General features: G+C 45.1%; 3 protein-coding genes across 3 annotated transcripts in view; all 3 read left to right on the top strand.

Moving 5' to 3' along the window:
• The window catches only part of LOC134342269 (zinc finger protein 239-like), a 102,848-nt gene that overhangs the window by 12,017 nt on the left and 68,732 nt on the right, over positions 1-22,099 (top strand). The gene's annotated exons all lie outside the window — the stretch shown is intronic.
• On the top strand, positions 1,190-3,096 carry LOC134342271 (zinc finger protein 239-like). Its single transcript, XM_063040240.1, has 2 exons — positions 1,190-1,263; positions 1,595-3,096. The coding sequence occupies exon 2, from the start codon at positions 2,006-2,008 to the stop codon at positions 2,819-2,821; it is 816 nt and encodes a 271-aa protein (XP_062896310.1). The 5' UTR covers positions 1,190-1,263; positions 1,595-2,005; the 3' UTR covers positions 2,822-3,096.
• On the top strand, positions 13,769-21,422 carry LOC134342272 (zinc finger protein 239-like). Its single transcript, XM_063040241.1, has 2 exons — positions 13,769-13,783; positions 18,405-21,422. Exon 2 carries the CDS (start codon positions 18,845-18,847, stop codon positions 19,613-19,615), a length of 771 nt encoding a protein of 256 aa, XP_062896311.1. The 5' UTR covers positions 13,769-13,783; positions 18,405-18,844; the 3' UTR covers positions 19,616-21,422.

The raw sequence follows: 22,099 nt of genomic DNA, 5'->3' as shown, positions 1-22,099 counted from the left end.
TGGTGTCTACATGGACTTTAGCAAGGCACTTGACAGAGTCTCATATGGGAGGGTGGTTGAGAAGGTTTAGTCATTCAGCATTCAAGATGAGATAGTAAACTGAATGAGACACTGTCTTTGGGAGAAGCCAGACTGTGGTAGCAGATGGTTGCCTCTCTGACCGGAGGCCTGTGACTAGTAGTGTGCCACAGGGATCAGTGCTGGATCTGTTGTTGTTTGTCATCTATATCAGTAGTCTGGATGATAACATGGTTAGCTGGATCACCATGACACCAAGACTGGGGATCTAGTGGACTGTGAGAAGACTATCATGGCTTGCAGTGCGAACTGGACCAGCTGGAAAAATGGTTTAAGAAGTGGAAAATGGAATTTAATGCAGACAAGTGCGAGTTGTTGTGCTTTGGTAGGACCTACCAGTGTAGGTCTTACACAGTGACTGGTAGGGCACTGAGGAGTGTTGTTGAAGAAAGGGATCTGGGAATACAGATCTATATTTCACTGGAAGTGGTATCACAGGTAGATAGGGACAGAACGAGAGATTTTGGCACCTTGGCCTTCATGAACCAAAGTACTGAGAACAGGAGATGGATGTTTTGTTGACATTGTACAAGACATTGGTGACGCCTAATTTGGAGTATTGTGTGCAGTTTTGGTCACCGAACAACAGAAAGATATAAAAGCGGTTGAAAGAGTTCAGAGATGATTCACAAGGATGTTGCCAGGTCTGGAGGACTTGGGTTATAAGGAAAGATGGAACAGGTCAGGAATTTATTCCTTGGAACATAGAAGAGTGAGGGGAGATTTGATGGAGGTAATCCACAATTTTGAGGGTCATTGATGGGGTAAATGCAAGCTGGCTTTTTCCACTGAGATGGGGTGGGACTACAACCAGAGGTCATGGGTTAAGGGTGAAAGGTGAAAGGTTAAGTGGAACAAGAGGGGAAACTTGTTCACGGAGTCGGTCATCCAGGTGTGGAATGAGCAGCCAGCACTTGTGGTGCTTGCGAGCTCAATTGCAACATGTTAGAGGTTTGTATAGGTAACTGGATGGTAGGGGTATGGGAGTAGGAAGTTTAAGTAGCTCGACAAAAAATTGATGGGCCAAATGGTCTGTTTCTGTGTTGTATTTTTCTATGACTGTGACAAGAATCTTAAATAATACTAATATTCACTCTAATTCCTTTTAACAGCTGTGCAGACTAACCATACATCTGAGTAGGAGATATTTACATGGCGTTAAAACTGTGGGACTTTAAATTAACAGTAAGTACAAGAAAATCCCAGCTGCAAGTTAACAAAGGCTATTTGTGTGAGAGTGTTTCAGTTGTTATGGGGCCAGGAACCCATGCAGCTCAGTGGAAACAGGGAATAATACCAGTGGAGAGAGTCAAACTCAGCCAGGTCAAAGCTTGGAGATGGCAACAATGCTGCATTCTTTCAAGACAGGAAGAGCATCAGAGAGTTTGATGGTCATTCCAGATACCAGCATTGTGCCAGTTAGAAGATAATTTCTGTCTTCAGCTTGGCAACTAAAGTGATCTCAACTGAAATGTTGTCCTTCACCCATTGATGTATTTTGTAAATCTTTTTACAGGTTAAAAATGACAAGGAAATTGTGCATGGGAATTCAAACATAACAAATCAGTTTTGCAGACTCTGTCAAGATATTTAAGAAGTGGAGCAAGGGATTCAATCAACCATCCTTCCTGTTCAGACTGTGGGAAGGGATTCACTTAATCATCTGACTGACTGGCATGCCTGTCATTTTACACAGGAGAGGCCATTCACCTGCTCATTAGACAGTGGGAATGGATTCACTCGGTCATCTGAACCGAAGGTACATCAGCAAGTTCACACTGGGCTGATATGTGTGTTCACCTGTTCTGTGTGTGAGAAGGGATTCAGTCGGTCTTCCAACCTGTGGACTCACCTGACAGTTCACACTGGGCAGAGTCTGGTCATCTGCTGAATTTGTAGGGAAGGATTCACTTGGTCATCTGACCTAATGGCTCACCAGCGAGTTCACACCGGGGAGCGGCCGTTCACCTGCTCAGACTGTGGGAAGGGATTCACTTGCTCATCTAAACTGAAGGTACATCAGCGAGTTCACACTGGGGAGAGGCCGTTCACCTGCTCAGATTGTGGGAAGGGATTCACTCGGTCATCTGATCTACTGACACATCAGTCAGTTCACACTGCAGAGAGGGATTTCTCCTGCTCAGATTGTGGGAAGGGATTCACTCAGTCATCCTACCTACAGAGACACCAGTCAGTTCACACCGGGGAGAGGCCATTCACCTGCTCAGACTGTGGGAAGACATTCACTCAGTCATCCCACCTACAGATTCACCAACGAGTTCACACTGGGGAGAAGCTGTTCACCTGCTCAGACTGTGAGAAGGGATTCACTCAATCATCCAAACTACTGGCACACCAGCGAGTTCACACTGGGGAGAGGCCATTCACCTGCTCAGACTGTGGGAAGGGATTCACTCAGTCATCCTCCCTATTGGCACACCATTCAGTTCACACTGGGGAGAGGCCATTCACCTGCTCAGACTGTGGGAAGGGATTCACTCGGTCATCTGATCGACTGAGACACCGGTCAGTTCACACTGGGGAGAGGCCATTCACCTGCTCAGTCTGTGGGAAGGGATTCACTCGGTCATCTCATCTACTGAGGCACCAGCGAGTTCACGCTGGAGAGAGACCATTCACCTGCTCAGACTGTGGGAAGGGATTCACTCAGGCATCTCACCTACTGACACATCAGTCAGTTCACACTGCAGAGAGGGATTTCTCCTGCTCAGACCGTGGGTAGGGATTCACTCAGTCATCTTATCTCCTGACACACCAGTCAGTTCACACTGGGGAGAACGTATGATGAGGAGAAGGGAATCAGCAGTGGGTCGTGGCAATGAATGACAGAGTAGAAACATTTGGAAGCTGATTGACAGAGAAAACCTTGCAGTTGTCTGACTGATGACACAACCAATACCTGTGGTGAGATGCTCCACTGGTCGAGGAACATGTGTGTGTTGGGAATGGTTTTAAGTATTGAGGAAGTTGTTCCTGCTTGTTTATTCTCTAATATTATATCTGGATGGTTATTATAGATTGTTCTATCTGTAATAATGTATTGATTATCACATCATTTGCAAGATTTGTAAGAAAATATAATAATAATTATTACAGGTTTACAAACCCTCTGTAGACAAAGCGTCTCGGCCCTGAACATCGACTGTACCTCTTCCTGTAGATGCTGCCTGGCCTGCTGCGTTCACCAGCATTTTGTGTGTGTGTTGTTTTTTGGCGAATGATATTTACCACTTGATTGTACCTGTGTAAGTAATCAGATTGAGTTAAACTGCTGCAGGATCCCGGAATGTGTTGGATTGTGTCTGGTTTCTCTTGGCATTTTCTGCATGTATCATGATGTTTACTTCTCTTTTATGTACTTTTGATTATTTTTAATGTTAACCTGAGTTTCTGCAAGGAACGTTTCTTTCTGCGAAGAGGTCTCCAACTTTGAGTTGGCTGTTCAATGCTTCTTTGTCAACATCTGGTCTGCTCAGATCGTTGGGATGTCTCCCATGGAGGGTCATACTCATTCCACTGGTTAACATTTTTTTTCCATAGTGATAATTCATTTTTCTGAGATGGCCTCTCATTTAAGTTTTCTGTTGTGTACTTCATGTCAAAATTGCATATGCTCACATGGAGTGCTGAATCCTGCTTTTCTTTAAACAAAATATATATTTAGGAGTATTATCTGACAATTGTGTCAGTTTTTAATGTCTGTAATTCCTCGTCCTCCATCTGTCCTAGGTAGTGTTGATCTAACTTTGTTTCAGTGTTAATACTGTTTTCTAAATTTGCCATTTCAGTTCTTATTTTTCTTTGTAAATTTCCATAACATATCAGAACAGGACCAAGATATTTTTTTCCGAAAGAATACGTTAATATGGGTATGGTGAAAGTGTTTATTGCCTTTGTTGTATTTGTTATACTATTGAGCTCTGGTTGGCAGATTTTCATAAGACTTGAAGTAAATTCTGTCCAATGTTTTCACTATTTGATACTGTTTTCTATTTTTTTGCTTGGTGATATTCCAGATATCTGGGTATCAAGAGCCCTGATGAGGGGTCTTGGCCCGAAACATTGATTCCCAGCTCTTGATGGTGCCTGACCTGCTGAGGTCCTCCAGCACATTGTGTGTATTGCTCCAGATTCCCAGCATCTGCAGTGTCTCTTGTGTCCCATGTACTTGTATTTTTCTCGCAATGAGAGGGGTTGATAGATTCTTCATTGGTCAGGGCACGAAGGGATACAGGAAGAAGGCAGGAGATTGGAGCTGAGATGAAAATTCTATCAAACATGATGAAATGGTGGAGCAGACTCGATGGGTCAAATAACCTAATTCTGCTCCTATGCCTTTTCGTCTCCTGTTTCATATTCATCTCTGGGTTGTACTGCACCTTACTGATCTGTTTCATATTCCATCAGCTGTATTGCAACTTTCATGTTTTATTGCTCTGCACTGATCCTGTCCAATGTTCATGTTTACATTTTTAGAAATGATTAAGGTCCGTCTATAGAGGGTTTGTAAACCTATAATAAGTATTATTATATTTTCTTGTTTCTCAGCTCCAGCTGATAAAACATGAGGTACAGACATCATGAAGCACACTCATTTCTCAGTTTTCTAGCAACTTGTCTGCTTAAATCGCAGGGTTGTCTTCTATGGTGGCACATGAGTGGTTAACTTGATCTTCTATCATGACCATTTCTTCATTTTCTTAATTGTGTTTTTATTTCAGTGTAGTGATGTGTAGTTCTTTTTAGTTTTATACATGTTGGCATGGAGTGCTGAATCCTGGTTTTGTTAAGGAAAATATATCTTTCGGAGATATTTTACTTCATTCCCTCCCCCCACCCCACTCTTCTTACTCTGACTTCTCATGATTTTTCCCAAAAAATGCCAATTCTTCAAGAGTATCAGGGCAGAAGTCAGTATAGATGCTACTACTAAGGAGAGAATTTACTTTGGAAGCTGAAAAGCCTGGAGGTAGATAAGACTCCTGGACCAGAAGGTGAACACCACAGGGTGCAGAAAGCAGTAGCTGAAGAGACTGTGAAGGGATTAGAGTCATAGAACACCACAGCACAGAAAAATGCCATTCGGCCAATCTAGTCTGTGCCAGAGCATTCATCTGCCTAGTTCCAACAATCTCCACCTGGACCATAGACCTCCATACCCTCCTCATCCATGTACCCATCCAGACTTCACTTAAATGTTGAAATTGCCCCTGCCACTTGCTCTGGCAGCTCATTCCACATTCTCACCGCCTCTGAGTGAAAAAGGTTCCCACTCATGTTTCTCTGAAAGAAAGGGTAATGAACTTTAAAGTGTCTCTGGATTTTGGAATGATTCTGGCAAACTAGAAAGTTGCAAGTGTCACTTCACACTTTAAGAAGAGAGGGAGACAGAAGAAAGGAAACTATAGGACAGTTAGTCTGACATCAGTGGTTGGAATCCATTCAGGATGATTTTTCAGGATTGTCGGAGGCGCATATGTTACGTACCCCGTAACTGGGTTGCCAAACCAGCAGAAATGGACTACTTAGTTGGAGTCTGGATTACGGGAACTAAGAAAGTTTTATTAAAGAAGTAAGTAACACAGTACTCTAATAGTAAGGATATAAATGCAACGGGTTAGCAATGAATAAACACACATGTACAGAGAACTAGGATAATAGGATCAATCAAGCTCTATCGCAGTCTAGGGGTAAAATGATCAGTCTCAAGTGACACAGAGTTCAGTTCAGTTTCAGTTCGCAGTAATCGCCGTCGTGCCATTGGGGAGAGAGAGAGAGCAAATGCTGATATTAAAATCGGATTCACCAGACCTTCATATTCCTCGCAGTTAGCTTTTGGCGCGAGCCATTTTTAATGTCTCCTGAGGTCACCGACTGTGACCCCTCCGTTCCAGATACAATCGTTCTTCTGCGGTGAACTCGGCACCCAGGCAAGGGTGGACACTCACACCAGGTTCCCGCCGATCGTACTGTCTCACCCTGTGCGTCTATGGTTGGTCCCGCAACCAGACTTCCAAAACTCCCACAAACTTGTGGGGGCACACCGCACTTCCAGGGTCTCGTTATCTTGTGGTGTCGTGTTGTCTTGCTTTAGCGAACCTGTTCCTTTTATCCCCCTGCTGGGGTATCGCCTGTCCATCAAACTTCAAACAGTTCAGGTTCAAAGCAAACGGTCTCTGACAATACTCAGAACTGTGTCTCCTTTTTGATAATCCTTCTCGTCTCTCTCTTATTAGCATTTTGAATGTTTCCCCCATTTGTCTCTCTCTTATCTCTTTTATCGGCATCTTCTGATAACTTGGTCACACATGATCTAATAGGCCTAAGTCAGGGGAAAACTTGTTTGAGAAATCTGTTGGAATTCTTTAATGAAATAACAGGCAGGATAGACAAAGGAGAGGCAGGGGATGTTGTTTGGATTTTCAGATGGTCTTTCACAATGTGCTGCATATGAAGCTGCTTAACAAGATCACAGCTCAAGGTAATACTGGAAAAATACTGGCATAGATCGAAGATTGGTTTACTGGCAGGAGGCAAAGAGTCAGAGCAATGCGAGTCTATTCTGTTTACTGCCGGTAGCGAACGGTGTTCCGCTGGGGTCGTTATTGAGACCGTTTCTTTTCATGTTAGATATCCATGATTGGATGAGAGAATTGATGGCCTGGTGACCAACTTTGCAGTTGATACGAAGGTAGTTGCGGGACATGTAGGTTAGAGTAAAGCGGGTGTCTGCAGAGGGACTCAGACAGGTTTGGAGAACAGGCAGTTAAGTGCAGGTGAAATACAGTGTAGGGACTGCAGTCTGCAGTCGGGTACTCGGGTTCACTCAGCATAGTGTTGCACGAACATTATTAGCAAAATGTTCCGATACAATACGGGTTTCATTTTGTTACAGGCAACATTACCATTTTGGTACTACAAGTAAAGTACATTTTCGCAGTGGTGAAGAAGTGTCCTGACACCCCTCGCCATCTCTGAAAACCCTTCCGACCCCTACAGCACTCGCCATCTGTGAAAACCCTTCCAACCCCTACATCACTCTCCGTTTCTGTAAACCCTTCTGACCCCTACAGCACTCGCCATCTCTGCAAAACCCTCCACCATCCGCCCTGGTGCGTTCAGGCGACAGATGACCCGAGAAAGACACTGCCCGTGGCAGACGGCAGAGATCATAAAACACGCTCACACTTTCTCTTTGTAGACTTACCGATCTGCATGGCTGTCTTGACTAAACCTCTTCCCACTTCACTCCTGTAAAAAAAAAGAAGCAAGCTATCCCCTTTTCTCAGTTCCTTTGTCTCCACCATATCTCACAGGGTGAGATTTTCCTTTCCAGGTCATCAGAGATGGTCTCCTGAATAGAATGGGTTTCCCTTCCTCCAGCATTGATGCTGATCTCAGTCCAATCGATTCTATTTCCTGAAAATCCGCCTTCACTCCATCTTACAGTCACCTTAACATTGACAGAGTCCCTCTTGTCCTCACCTGCAGCCCCATGAGCCTTCACATCCAAGGCATCATCCTCCACAACTTCTGTCATCTCCAACAACCAAACACACCTTCATCCCACCGCCCCCACCCCCGCCTACACTCTGCTTTCCAGAGAGATTTCCCTGTCCATTCTCTCCTCCCCACTCATCCCCTTCTTGGAACATGTCCTCCCAAGCGAGGGAAGTGCTACACCTTCCTATTTACCTCCTCCCTCAGCTCCATTCAGGATCACCATCAGCCCTTCCAGGTGAGGCAACACTTCACCTGCGGGTCTGTTGGGTTCATCTACTGTATCCGGCGCTCCCAGTGCGGCCTCCCGTTCATCAGTGAGACCCGATGTAGATTGGGAGACGGCTTTATCAAGCACATTCGTTCCGTCCGCAACGAAATGTATTTCCCGATGAACAACCATTTAAAATCCACGCTTCATCCCAATGTGACATGCCGGTTCATTGTTCCGCTAACAAGATGAGGCCACTCTCTGGTTGGAGGATCAACACCTTATATTGCATCTGAGTCACCTCCAACTTGACGTCATGAGCATCGATCTCTTTAACTTCCACCTCACCCTTCTCCTTTCCCTCTCCCATTCTGTCCTCCCTCCTCGCTTCTCCTCCACTGCCTCATATTTCTCTCTGGTGCCTCCTCTCCTGCCCTTTCTCTCATGATCCACTCTCCCATGCTGTCAGATTCCTACTTTTCAGCCCATTGCCTTTTCCAACCAATTGAGAAATGAGTGTGCTTGTCGGCGTCTGGAACGGAATTTTTATCAGTTTTAGCTGAGATAAAAAATAATCAACATGCGATAGTACTGGAGTGAATGCAGAGGAGAGTCAACACGCAATTTGATCGGATGGAAATTTATTAGAAATCAGGAAGTGAGATGTCATTATTTTCCTTGAAGCAGAGTGGGCACCGGAGGTTTCCGGAACAATTTGCGCTATTATGCATGAGTGCTGTGGTGTTAAACATTTCTCTGTAACATCGTTGTCTAATGTGACGGACAAGTGTAAGCTTTACTGTAAGTTCGTGTCGACTTTTTTTTTCATTTCATTCTTATGCAAAAAATTAAAGTAACAAATGAGTTGCATTTTTGCCGATTTGGTCTTGAATGTCCCCAGAATTTGACCTGCTTTCTTAGACCGAAAGGGGTCTGGCGGTGACGAGAGCGAAAATATGTTGGAAAGCTGAAAATAAAAGGTAGGACGAGTTTAATAATTGGTAGGAGTGGAGGTCGCGGGGTGCGGGTGTCGGAGAGTCTGTTCCTGGGCTGTGTTTCTCTCGGGCTCGAAACCAGATTTACTCTCCCCGCTGCCAATTCCTCCGATGATCGTTGATTCTGTAGAGTCAAGATCGAAAAAGTTGCGACCGCCTCCGAGAAGAGCTTAGATATTTTGTTTGTTAATTAGTTGAATAATTGACGTGAGCGGATATTTCGCTGCGCTGATGAACTGCTCTCTGAACTTGGCCTGAGTTACTCCATAAATAAACGTGTGTGTGCAGCAACTTAATATCATCAGCATGTCTCCGGTGTGTTGAAACATGTATTCAGAATCGTTGTAATTATTCTGATCCAATCAGGCAATGGTGTTATGAAGGAATTCGGCAACATTCACCGGCCACAGGATGGTGATGCTCCCGGAGAGGGTGAGAAGTAAGATCACAGACCTCCTCCTGCTCTCCATCTCCGGGTCACTGCGGTTCTCCGCCTTGCTCTGACCCCTCAGCCCCTCACGGACGCGACTGGTCACTAAAATGTGTCTGACTGTCAGAGCGTTGAACAGCAGCATTAAAACGAACGGGAGTAATGGCGTCAGGACGGGAGAAAGCCGGTCATATCCCACCCACCCGGGATCCGTATAGTAGCCCGGTATTTCAATACAGTCCCAGGGTATATTGTCAACCACTTTCACAGGACGATATATAAAGAATTCGGGCATATTACTAAACCAGAGCAGAACGCCGGTTGTTGTCAGAACCACAGCCGCAGTTTTCCCGGTGCAATGTTTTATTTTCCACTTCTGGCAACAAATGGCGACAACCCGATGAAAAGTAAAAGTGCCGGTGAACCAGACAGAACTTTCTGTGACTGCCTCTCCCAGGACAGAGATCACACTGCACACGGGGGTGATGTCCAGGAAAATCCCGGGGAAGTAATAATAACCGACCCGCCGCAATATCACCGCAAACACGATGGTCAGTAGATCCGCCGCTGCCGTGGCCACCAGGTAGCGAGTGGTGCGGGTGGAGAGGCCGCACTTTCCCCGGGACAGGATCACCATCGCCACTAAATTCACTGGAAACAACAGAGAGAGCGAGTGAGTTACTGTCTGTCCGCTCCGTGGGTCCCGGGGCAGGGAGATGCTGGAAATGGAGAGCAGCTCATTCCCGGAGGTTTAAAACGCGGAAGGCGGGGATCGCCGCAGCCTCAAAGGTGCCGATGCCGGGAGAAACGTTCCGGTCCGGGGCGCTGCACGGAGAGCAGGGTTCGGGAAGGAGGCCGGGAACGCTTTGGAAATCAGTGTCAATCTCCGTCCATCAGGTTTCTGAATGATATGCAAAGCCGAGAAAGCCTCGGCAACTTTCTCAGCGACAGTGATTCCCGCGATCCGGTCACATCTGTTCACACTGTCCGGTACCGCTCAGCCCCGCTGTCTCCGACTTTGTCCACGGACAATTTCCAAAGCTCGTTGCAGATTTACTTCCCCCGTTCGCAGGCATCGATCTCCTCCTCGGCTTCCGCCCACACGGGCCCGGCTCGGCTCGCTTATTTTTAATTCTGCATCTACACTTCGTCGCGGATCCTTCACACTCTGTCAGGGGATCGGATCAGAAAGTTCCCCTGTTGGTTTTATTTAATATTCTCCCTGACCTGCTCCGAATTACTGCGGCGTTACTCTAAATGTTCCGGTGCTGATGGTCCCGGAGCGGAGTGTCGCCTGTAACTTACCCCGTCTGACCTGTATCGGACCCGGCTGTGTCGGCTCTGAACTCCCGCTTCACTCCATCGATATCAGGGCGTGGAAACAAACCCCGGGAAACAAAAACCCACAGACACCCTTATTTAATTTTTCCAAACTCCCGAAACTCTCGGGATCTAATATACAGTCGGTGTCATTTACAGGATATAAATGTACAATTTTGTGTCAGTAACAGACTGGGGAGTGTTGATTTGGTCCCTCAGCCAAATTGTTGCCACAGTTTGGGAACAACTGGGCTCCAAGCACTGGTTCTTACAACACTGACTGGGACATCCTGCAGGTCTTGTTATTCCAGTGGCCACACATTTAAATTCCACGTCCCATTCCCATTCTGATATGTCTATCCACGGCCTCCTCTTCTGTCAAGATGAAGCCACACTCAGGTTGGAGGCACAACACCTTATATTCCGTCTGGGTAGCCTCCAACCTGATGGCATGAATATTGACATCTCTAACTTCCGTTAATGCCTCCCCCCCCCCCCCCCCGCCTTCACAGACCATCCCTTATTTATTTATTTATTTAATATATTTTTATTTTCCCCCTTTTTTCTCTCTTTTCTCTCCCTCTGTCCCTCTCACTATAACTCCCTGCCTGATCTCCACCCTCCGGGCACTCCTCCCGCTTCTCTCTCCCCAGGCTTCCCATCCCGTGATCTTCTAACCTTCTCTAGCCTCGTATCCCTTTTGCCCATCAACTTTCCCGCTCTTAGCCTCGTCCCTCCCCCTCCTGACTTCTTCTATCATTTCGGATCCCTCCTCCCCCTCCTACTTTCAAATCTCTTACTATTTCTTCTTTCAGTTCGTCCTGACGAAAGGTTTCGGCCCGAATCATCGACTGTACCTCTTCCTATAGATGCTGCCTGGCCTGCTGCGTTCCACTAGCATTTTTTTGTGTGTGTTTTTTGTTCCTCCAACTTGTTTTGAGCTGTGACAGTATTTTTTATATCAGAACTAACCATGGAGACTAAAATTATCTGAGTTAAAATGTTGTCCTTCACCCACTGACGTGCTATATAAACTTTTAACAGTGTTGAAAAGCCAAAGGATTTGTGTATGGGAATCACAAACACAACATCACGTTAGTTCTGCTGTATCTGTCAGTTCACCAGCGCTTGAATGCCGCCGATCCTTGAATGTGGAGGTGGAGATGCTGGAGAAGACAGCGCCCCACTCGCTACAAGGAGAGCCCGATCACGTGTCCATGTCCGTGATCTGATTGGATACATCGCCATGACGTTGATAGCAGTGTGATGTCATTCACTGGCTCTCATTTTGGAAGGGATGCAGTCGCCATCGCAGATACACCAACAGCTTCTCACTGGGAAGCGGCCGTTCACCTGCTCCGTGTGTGTGAAGAGACTCATTCAGTTAACCCACCTTGTGATGCTCCGGTGAGTTCACAATAAATAGAGGCCACATTTCTGTCCGGAGTGAGCAAAGAGTTTTACTCAACCATCCCAGCTGCTGCAACATCAGCAACTTCACATCAGGGAGGAAGATCAAATCAGCTCTGTGTTAAATGTTTAACCATCACGGTGACTGAAGGCAGCTGCAGGTTCATGAGGGACTGTTACTGTCAGATTCTGCCGTTCTTGCGGCTGCTCATCGCACCCAGGACTGAACCCTGGTCACTGAGCATTGGAAAAGTCTGTTCTGCCGATGTTAGCCTTAAACTAGACTAGTGTTTAATATTCTGGATCTGTGAAAGATAAATCAGTTCTGTATTCACTCCCGTGTCTCAGGTACTTGCTGTCTCTACCACACTCACGATGTACACTAGAGAGGCCACTCGGCCCATCTGGTCCCTGCCTATGTTTATGTTCCATATCAGTATATCAATATCTATCCCTGCCGTACCCCCTCACTCTCTCTGTGATGACAGGTTGCAACTGGTCACCACTCCGTGGGATAGGAAATTCCCCTTGAGTTTCATAGAATGATAGAAATCTACAGCACATTACAGACCTCTTGGCCTACAATGTTGTGACGATCATGTAACTTACTCTAGAAACTGTCTGGAATTACCCTATCACATAGCTCTTCTATTTTCCTAATCTCCATGTACCTATCTAAGAATCTCTTAAAAGACCCTATTGTATCCGCCTCTACCACCATTGCTGGCAGTGCATTTCACACACACACAACTCTTTGTTTAATAAACTTAGCTCTGACATCTCCTCTGCACCTACTTCCAAGCAGCTTAAACCTATTCCCCCTCGTGTTAGCCATTTCAGCCCTGGGAAAAGCCTCTGGTTATCCACACGACCAATGCCTCTCATCATCTTATACACCTGCACGAATTTCCTGCATGATTTTCTCCAGGCTGAATAAGATGATGAGCTCACTGTGGTTTTGATGTTCTTCAGGGCTCTGGACTAAGGTGGTTAAGCTCCTTCTTTCCCGCTCTTTTCAACTTTTTGGGGTCATTTTCACTAATTTCGAACGACTGTGCCGTCGACAGCTGGGTTGTTGCAATGCACTGCTAAAGTCTGACAGCAGATTAGAGAGTGAATCTTCGATGGAGCAGAGTCAGAAACCAAAGAGTTGCCAGCCTGAGTCAGGGCTTTGGGGCTCTGGAAAGAGATGCGGCCTTAAGTTTACAAGAAGGAGGAAGAAGAGGATTCAGACCAGCAGATTGTGGCTACAAATAAAAGATCAAAAACACTTGGAAACCGGTTGATCAAAAAAAAATGGTTAATTTCTGCAAAATACTGGTGGAAATCAACAGATCAGGCAGCCGATGTGGAGAGGAACAAATAAACAACGTTTAGGCCGAGCCCCTTCAGCACGCCTAGACTGTGTACTCTGCTTAGTTGCTGTCTGAACTGCAGAGTTCTTCCAGCATTTTGTGTGTATGTGTCCACATTTCCAGCAACAGCAGAATCTCTTGTGTTTTTTTTATCTGCATTTGTAAGAACGTTCTACTTTGGCATTAAACACGCGGAACGTTTGCTGATATTAAGTGTATTGTTTTATTAGATCTGCTTTCTGCTTTAAAAGAGGTGCTGAGTTTTCTGCACAAAAAAAAACTGAGGTATGTACCTGAACCGGTGCTTGCAGAAACTTTCAATGGCACCGGGATTAACTTGAAAGCTCTGCGTTACAATTCTCGCGTCGCTGAAGCACCGATCGAATGCGCAGGCGTCAGGGTTGCGGCTGGTCCCGAATATCACGCATGCGCAGTACACAAAAGGCCTCGGATATCGCTGCGGGTGAGTGTTTCTCCGTGAGACCGTTTTCACTACCGACTGAGGGGCAATTGCTGTGACCCGTGATCCCGGGATAGTCCTGTTCTCTTCCCTGTCTCTCAGCCCCACGATCCCTGCACGGATCCCGGGGAGCTTCAGGTCGATGAGGAAGTGGGAACCGATGGATCTCTCAGACAGAGCTGAGCTCCAGCTGTCTAAATGCAAGGATCAGGAACTCGGAGAAAGGGAACAAAATATTTTACATCACCCGTTGAGAAAATCACCTTTGTTCTACCTCCAATCACAAACAAGAGAAAATCTGCTGATGCTGGAAATGCAAGCAACACACACAAAATGCCGGAATTCAGCATTAGTACACTTCACCATAGATGCTGCCTGGCCTGCTGAGTTCCTCCAGCATTTTGTGTGTGTTTCTTGTTCTACCTCCTCTTGTTCTGGACCTTTCTACCCGTGAGGACATGTTTTGACCCATTCACTCTGTGAAGATAATGATATCAAACACCTTTGCCCTGGGCGACAAATAGCTTTCACATCACAAATGTGCCAGACTCGAATGAGACAGACAACTGTGCTTCCCTTTATATTCATTGGCATTACTGTACCATCAATGAGTTCACCACAGTCAGTCACCTGGGGGAGGGTTCAGGGGAAATATTTATGTACAATACAGAAACTGGGTGTATTGCGGTTATGCAAAAGCTTCTGGAGAATTTGCAACTGCAAAGAAGTGCAGTGATATTTGGAAATCTGAAGCGTAATTTAGCAAGCAAACCACATAGGGACAATGTGCAAAAGCTCTGGTAAGAAAATCCTTCACTAACCGTTACAGGCCTGCTACATAAGTTGTCTGAGAGTGCAGATGAACTAGATCGAACCCAGAGGGGATCGAAGTTCCTATCGACAGTGATTTGCTAGCTGTTAAAATGAATACCTCTCTGTATAAAATTCAGTGTGCACATGTCACTGGATGAAAAATGCACAGTACAAGATTTATGTGCACACTGGTTGTTACAAATCAGAGGGGACATTGGTGAGAAGGTGGGGAGACCTTCAGTGTCCCTGATGCCCTCATCTGCAAGATGTGCATCCAGCTGCAGCTTGTAACCCTGCACTTTAAGGAGTTGGAACTTGAAATGGATGAATTCCAGATCATCCAGGAGTTGGAGGGGGCGATAGATATGACATGAAGACAGCTGATTTACACTGAACGTGAAGGACACAGGAAACTGGGTGAGAATCAGGAAGGGGAATGAGGTTAAATAGCCATCGCAGAGTACTCTTGTTGCTATCCCACACAACAAAAGGTGGACCACTTTAGAAATGGTTGGTGGTGGGGGTATTACCTGACAGAGAAAAGTCAAAGGGCTGATAGGGGATTCGTTAGTTAGGGGAACAGAACAAGAGGGGACTAATATCCTAGCGGTTAGGCTTGCTGGAACTGGTGTGGTGGAGTGGTGTGGTTAAAATAAGTTGCAGGGGGAATGGGAGCCAGAATGATAGAACAGATAGCGGAGAGGGGAATTGAATTGAGTTGACTTTATTCCATACATCCTTCAAATACATGAGGAGTAGATATTTTCACGTTCTGTCTCTGTCTAAATGTGCAATGTGTAATTTATAGTAATTTATAATAAATAGTTTGTACATAGGACAGTCAATATAACAGAGAAATCAATTATTCACTTTGATGGCCTGGTGGAAGATGATGTTCTGGAGCCTGTTGGTCATTTTGCTGTGGTACCATTTCCTGGATGGTAGCAGCGGGAACAGTTTGTGGTTGTGGTGAATTGGGTCCCCAATATCCTTTGGGCCCTTTTTACACACCTATCTCTGTAAATGTCCTGAATAGTGGGATATTCACATCTACAGACATGCTGGGCTGTCCGCACTGCTCTCTGCAGGTTTCTGCGATTAAGGGAAGTACAGTTCCCATACCAGGCAGTGATGCAGCCAGTTAGGATGCTCCCAATTGTGTTCTTGTGGAAAGTTCTTAGGATTTGGGGCTACATCCAAAACTTTTTCAACCATTGAGGTGAAACAGGTGCTGCAGTGCTCTTTTCGCAACACAGCCGGTATGTACAGACCATGTGAGATCCTTGGTGATGTTCATGCCGAGGAACTTAAAGCTGTTCACCCTCTCAACCCCAGATCCATTGATGTCAATAGGGGTTAGCCTGTCTCCATTCCTCCTGTCATCCACAATCAGCTCCATTGTTTCTGTGACATGAGGGAGAGGTTGTTTTCTTGACATCTGTCAGATGTTGTTCAGACCTCAGATAGAGTGAGCGATGAAATGGTTGAGCATGGTGTGATGAATATGCTGAGCTGAGGATATCACAATGCAAGAAGCATCGTAGGAAAGCCAGATGAGCTCAGGACAGGGAATTATGATATTGTTGCCATTATTGGGACTTGGTTGCACCCAACAGAGATCAGAGACCATGTCAAGAAACAAAGGTTGATTCAGTAAGTGTTTTTAACTTTCTATATATTGACGAGGACTCCCATACTGTAAAAGGACTAGATGTGGTAGAGTTTGTCAAATGTGCCCTTAATCAGTACGTAGAATTTCTGACATAGAAGTGTGCAATAAGCTGTTAGGAAATGATCCAGGGCTGGTGACAGAAATTCGTGATCATAATGCCGTGAGATTCTACTTAAATATGGAAAACATAGAAACATAGAAACATAGAAAATAAGTGCAGGAGTAGGCCATTCGGCCCTTCGAGCCTGCACCGCCATTTATTATGATCATGGCTGATCATCCAACTCAGAACCCCGCCCCAGCCTTCCCTCCATACTCCCTGACCCCCGTAGCCACAAGGGCCATATCTAACTCCCTCTTAAATATAGCCAATGAACTGGCCTCAACTGTTTCCTGTGGCAGAGAATTCCACAGATTCACCACTCTCTGTGTGAAGAAATTTTTCCTAATCTCGGTCCTAAAAGGCTTCCCCTTTATCCTCAAACTGTGACCCCTTGTTCTGGACTTCCCCAACATCGGGAACAATCTTCCTGCATCTAGCCTGTCCAATCCCTTTAGGATTTTATACGTTTCAATCAGATCCCCCTTCAATCTTCTAAATTCCAATGAGCACAAGCCCAGTTCATCCAGTCTTTCTTCATATGAAAAAGAGAGGTATGGACCATGAGTTGAGATTCTAAATTGGAGAAAGGTCAATTTTGATGGTATCAGAAGGGATCTGACAAGTGTGGATTGGGACAGGCTGTTTTCTGGCAAAGGAGTACTTGGTAAGTGGGAGGGCTTCAGAAGTGAAATTTTGAGGGTGTCTAGTTTGTATGTGCCTGCCAAAATAAAAGTTGAAAGGTAACTGGTGCAGAATACCTTGGCTTTCAAGAGATTTTGAGACCCCGGATATTTTGTTCCTCGAAATGCCTCAGACTGTTAGGTGTTACCAAGACTCACTAATGATTCCAATATCATAATTCCATGCCCTGAGCTCAGCTGACTTTTTTTTGTCATTTTCTGTTGGTTTCTAAAAGCTTCCCAATAGTTTTTGCTAATTTGTTTGCCCTCTCTTTGCCTTCTCATTTCAGCCATGGTTGTGTCCTCCTGCCTTTCCAATGCTTCCACTTCTTTGGGATGTATTGATCACTCAGCTCCTGAATTGCTCCCAGAAACTCCAGCCATTGCTGCTCCATTGTCACTCTTACCTTTTCCCTTCCAAAGAAGTTTGGCAAGCTTCTCTGTCATAGAAACATGGAGAAGTTCAGTACGGAACCAGGATATTTGGCCCATCTAGTCAATGCTGAAAAAACATTTAAGCTGTCTAATGCAACTACATGTACCGGGACTATCACCCTCCATACCCCTACCATCCAGGCTCCCATCCAAACTTCTTTTAAATGGTGAAATCAAGCTCATAATCACCACTTGTGCTGGCATCTCATTCCACACTCTCAAGACCATTTCAGCAAAGTGCTTTTCCAAATGTTCCCGTTAAATTTTCACCTTCCCCACTTACCCATGACCCGTGGTTGTAGTCCCTCCCAACCTCAGTGGAAAAAGCTGCTTGCATTTACCCTGTCCATATCCTCATAATTTTGTATACTTCTATAATTCCCTTGTTTGTGTTTAGAGCCTTTTTCAGATGTATAAGGTGATGGGGGCATTGGTCCTGTGGGTAGTCAGAGGTTGTTTTCCCAGGGCTGAAATGGCTAACAAGATTGGCCACATTATTAAGGTGCTTGGAAATGGGTACCGAGGAATGTCAGGGGTAAGTTTTTTACACAGAGAGTGGCAGGTGCGTGGAATGCACTGCCGGGTATTTGTGTGAGAGTGTTTCAGTTACTGTGGGGCCAGGAACCCATGCAGCTCAGTGGGAACAGGGAATAATACCAATGGAGAGAGTCAAACTGAGCCAGGACAGAAATTGGAGATGGCAGAAATGCCCCATTTTTATAGAGACAGGAAGAGCATCAGAGAATTTGATGCTCATTCCAGATACCAGCACTGTGCCCAGTTAGAAGATGATTTCTCTCTCCAACTTGGGTTGAACTTCACTGTAACAGTGTAATGTCAGTTCACACCTTGACAACTCAAGTGATCTCATCTGAACTGTTGTCCTTCACCCATTGATGGATTTTGTAAATCTTTTTACAGGTTAAAAGTGACAAGGAATTTATCTACAGGAATCTCAAACACAACATAGCAGTTTTGCTGTCTCTGTCCAGATATTTAAGAAGTGGAGCAAGGGATTCACTCGATCATCTGACTGACTGGCATGCTCGTCATTTTACACAGCGGGGAGTCCATTCATCTGCTCAGACAGTGGGAATGGATTCAGTTGGTCATTTCAACTGAAGGTACATCAGCAAGTTCACACTGGGACAAGGCCATTCACCTGTTTTGTGTGTGAGAAGGGATTCAGTCGGTCTTCCCACCTGTCGACACACCACTCAGTCCACACTGGACGGAGGCTGGTCATTTGCTGAATTTGTGGGGAAGGATTCACTCGGTCATCTGACTAGCGAGTTCACATCAGGGAGGGACAATTCACCTGCTCGGACTGTGGGAACGGATTCGCTCAGTCATCCACCCTAATGGCACATCAGCGAGTTCACAATGGAGAGAGGCCGTTCACCTGCTCAGACTGTGGGAAGGGATTCACTTTCTCATCTAAACTGAAGGTACATCAGCGAGTTCACACTGGGGAGAGGCCGTTTACCTGCTCAGACTGTGGGAAGGGATTCACTCAGTCATCTAAACTGAAGGTACATCAGAGAGTTCACACCGGGCAGAGGCCGTTCACCTGCTCGGACTGTGGGAAGGGATTCTCAGAGTCATTTCACCTATTGAGACACCAGTCAGTTCACACCAGAGAGTGGCCATTCACCTGCTCAGAATGTGGGAAGGGATTCACTTGCTCATCCAAACTGGAGGTACATCAGGGAGTTCACACTGGGGAGAGGCCATTCACCTGCTCATTCTGTGGGAAGGGATTCACTTTATCATCTCAACTACAGAGACACCAGTCAGCCCACACTGGGAAATGGCCGTTCACCTGCTCAGTCTGTGGGAAGGGATTCACTTTCTCATCTCAACTGAAGGTACATCAGCGAGTTCACACTGGGGAGAGGCCATTCACCTGCTCAGAGTGTGGGAAAGGATTCTATCGGTCATCCCACCTTCAAGAACACCAGTCAGTTCACACTGGGGAGCGTTCATTCATCTGCTCAGTGTGTGGGAAGGGATTCACTCGGTCATCTCAACTACAGAGTCACCAGCGAGTTCACATAGGGAAGAGGCCGATCACATGCTCAAACTTTGGAAAGAGATTCTCTCAGCCAAATCAACTAAATGTGCATCATTGAGTTCACACTGGGGAGAGGCTGTTCACCTGCTGTGAATGTTGGAAACAATTCACTCAGTCATCTAACCTTATGTAACTCTCGCTTCGGCTAGCAGCTTAATATAAGGGGTGATAGCCCCCCAGCCCAGCCAAACTTAAGAAATCTTGTTTGGGTGGATACTGTGTGATGTGTCCCCTGTTACAAATCAGTATCCCAAAGTAACAAACAGTACACAGTATGTGATTAAACTATTCAGCTTTATAATTCTTACTTTGACTATAGGGTTACGAAAGAAAATCAAAAAAAAAAGAAAAAGGGCCCACTCTCACCATTCACGTCTTCTCATCGCTCCCCAGCAAAAGACCCTGAAAATCTCTCTTGCAGGCTCACAAGAAAGAACATTTTTGTCATTGGATAGCCCCGCACGCTAAAACCCTGTTATCTCTAGTTGTAACCTAAACATTGCTGCTGCAGAGAAACCATTACCTCAGCAGTGAAACACTGCACAGAGGCCATTACATTAGCAGTGAAACTTGCAGCATGTTACACTTGTGACACACTGCTGGGTTCACACTGGGGAGAAAGTTTCAATAAGCCGCATGCAGGGTATTTGCCCATTACCATTGCTGAATGCAATTTCGAGAGTGACTGTCGGTGCTGAACTCTGCAATTATTGCTGCTGCTCACCACACCCAGTTCTACACCCTGGTCACTGGGCATGTCCACTTATGTCAGTCCACTTATGGACAGGCATCCTGTGCCTCGTGTCACTTTATGGACATACAGTCCATCTGCAGTGTATAAGCTGTGGATATATATTTTTATTATTGTGTTTTATTTTGCTGCACCGGAGCCAGAGTAATAATTATTTTGATCTAATTTACACTTGTTCGCTGGAAATAACATTAAACAACCTCGAATCTTGAATAACCATTTCCTTATATATTGGAGACTGACCTGTTAGATACTATTATGCGTATGAACCCTTCGACGAAGGGTTTTATTGAAATAATGTATGATTTATTATTACAATGGGATAAGCGTCCTTTATCTAAGATTAAACAGGATTGGGAAAAGGAACACAATTTGACTTTTATGATGGAGGATTGGACGCGAATTTTGAAGTTGGTTAACTCTTTTTCGATTTGTGCAAGTCATTCATTGATTCAATTTAATATTGTACATCATTACCATTTGACGAAGGAGAGACTCTCTAAAATATTTTCTAATCTTGATTGTTAGTGTGATAGATGTAAAACTGAGATAGCTACACTGACACATATGCTTTGGTCTTGTTGTATATTAGAACAGTTCTGGAAGTCAGTTTTTTCAACAATTTCTAAAGCACTTAAAATTAATCTACAACGTAATAAATTAATTGTGCTTTTCGGAATAATTCCTCAAAATATTCATGGTATTTCTGTGTCTGACCAACATGCTATTGCATTTGTTACATTGATAGATAGGAGGGCCATTTTGTTGAAGTGAAAGGATACATCAGCTCCCACTTTGTCACAATAGTTCTCTCAAGTGATGCTGTGTCTTAGTTTGGAGAAAATCAGAGTTGAACCTTTGAATCGTTATTTGATTTTGAGAAAAGATGGGGCTCATTTGCTCGTTATTATTATTTGAGCTGATTGATAGATTTTCTCCACGGTCTAATTGTAAATTTTTTGGTATATTTTTTCTTTCTTGCTGGTGGTTTGATGTTTATTTTTTAGAAACCTTTTGTATGACGCATGGCTCCGGGGTTGTACACCTCATGGGGTTTTCCCCCACTTTTTCTGCATAGTAGGGTTTTTTATTACAACAATTTATTTTCAATCTTTAAGATAATGCCTTTTTTTGAGACATCGTAAGTGTTGTTACTTCAATGTACTCGAGTTATTGCTTTAGTATAATATAACAATAAAAAGATTTGAAAAGAAAGGACATTTCAGCAGGCTGCAATATCACATTTCTCTCTCTCACCATTAATATGGCAGAGCAGAACCTGGTGACAGCGGTGTCCAGAAATCACGAGGGCCTGTTATTGTAGCAAATCACCACCAAGTCGCAGTGTTGTCCACAAAAGGGAGAGGTTTCCAGCGATAAGAAGGGGTGTCGGGGGCTGGAAGCCAACCCCGCAAGTGGCTGAAATGCTACACCTGCCCCAAACCGCTCTACTCACCACTAGTCATGATCCCAAACAGTCCTTCCGTGTGAGGCAACTCTTCAGCTTCGTGCCTATTGGGGTCATCTACTGTTTTCTGTTCTCCCGGTGTGGCCTCCTCTACATTAGTGAGACAAGATGTAGTTTCTGCACTCTCCACTCTGTCCCGATGAGATTCTGCAAATGCTGGAAATGCAGAGTAACATACACAAAATGTTGGAGGAACTGAGGAGGTCAGGTACCATCTATAGAGGGAGGAGGGAAGCATAGCAGACATTTCTTGCGAAGACTCTTCCTGGGAAATAGAAGGGAAGGGGTGGGGGTTTGCAGAATAAGACGTTGGGCAGAGGAGA

Source organism: Mobula hypostoma, unplaced genomic scaffold, assembly GCF_963921235.1.
Source record: "Mobula hypostoma unplaced genomic scaffold, sMobHyp1.1 scaffold_56, whole genome shotgun sequence".
NCBI classification, from domain to species: domain Eukaryota; kingdom Metazoa; phylum Chordata; class Chondrichthyes; order Myliobatiformes; family Myliobatidae; genus Mobula; species Mobula hypostoma.
The sequence above is the reverse complement of the archived record's forward strand: the minus strand, read 5'-3'. Positions and strand labels throughout refer to the sequence as shown.

Bases quoted from the DNA above. Each gene is read 5' to 3' on its own strand.
- LOC134342271 (XM_063040240.1), top strand. From the start codon at position 2,006: ATGGCTCACCAGCGAGTTCACACCGGGGAGCGGCCGTTCACCTGCTCA.
- LOC134342272 (XM_063040241.1), top strand. From the start codon at position 18,845: ATGGCACATCAGCGAGTTCACAATGGAGAGAGGCCGTTCACCTGCTCA.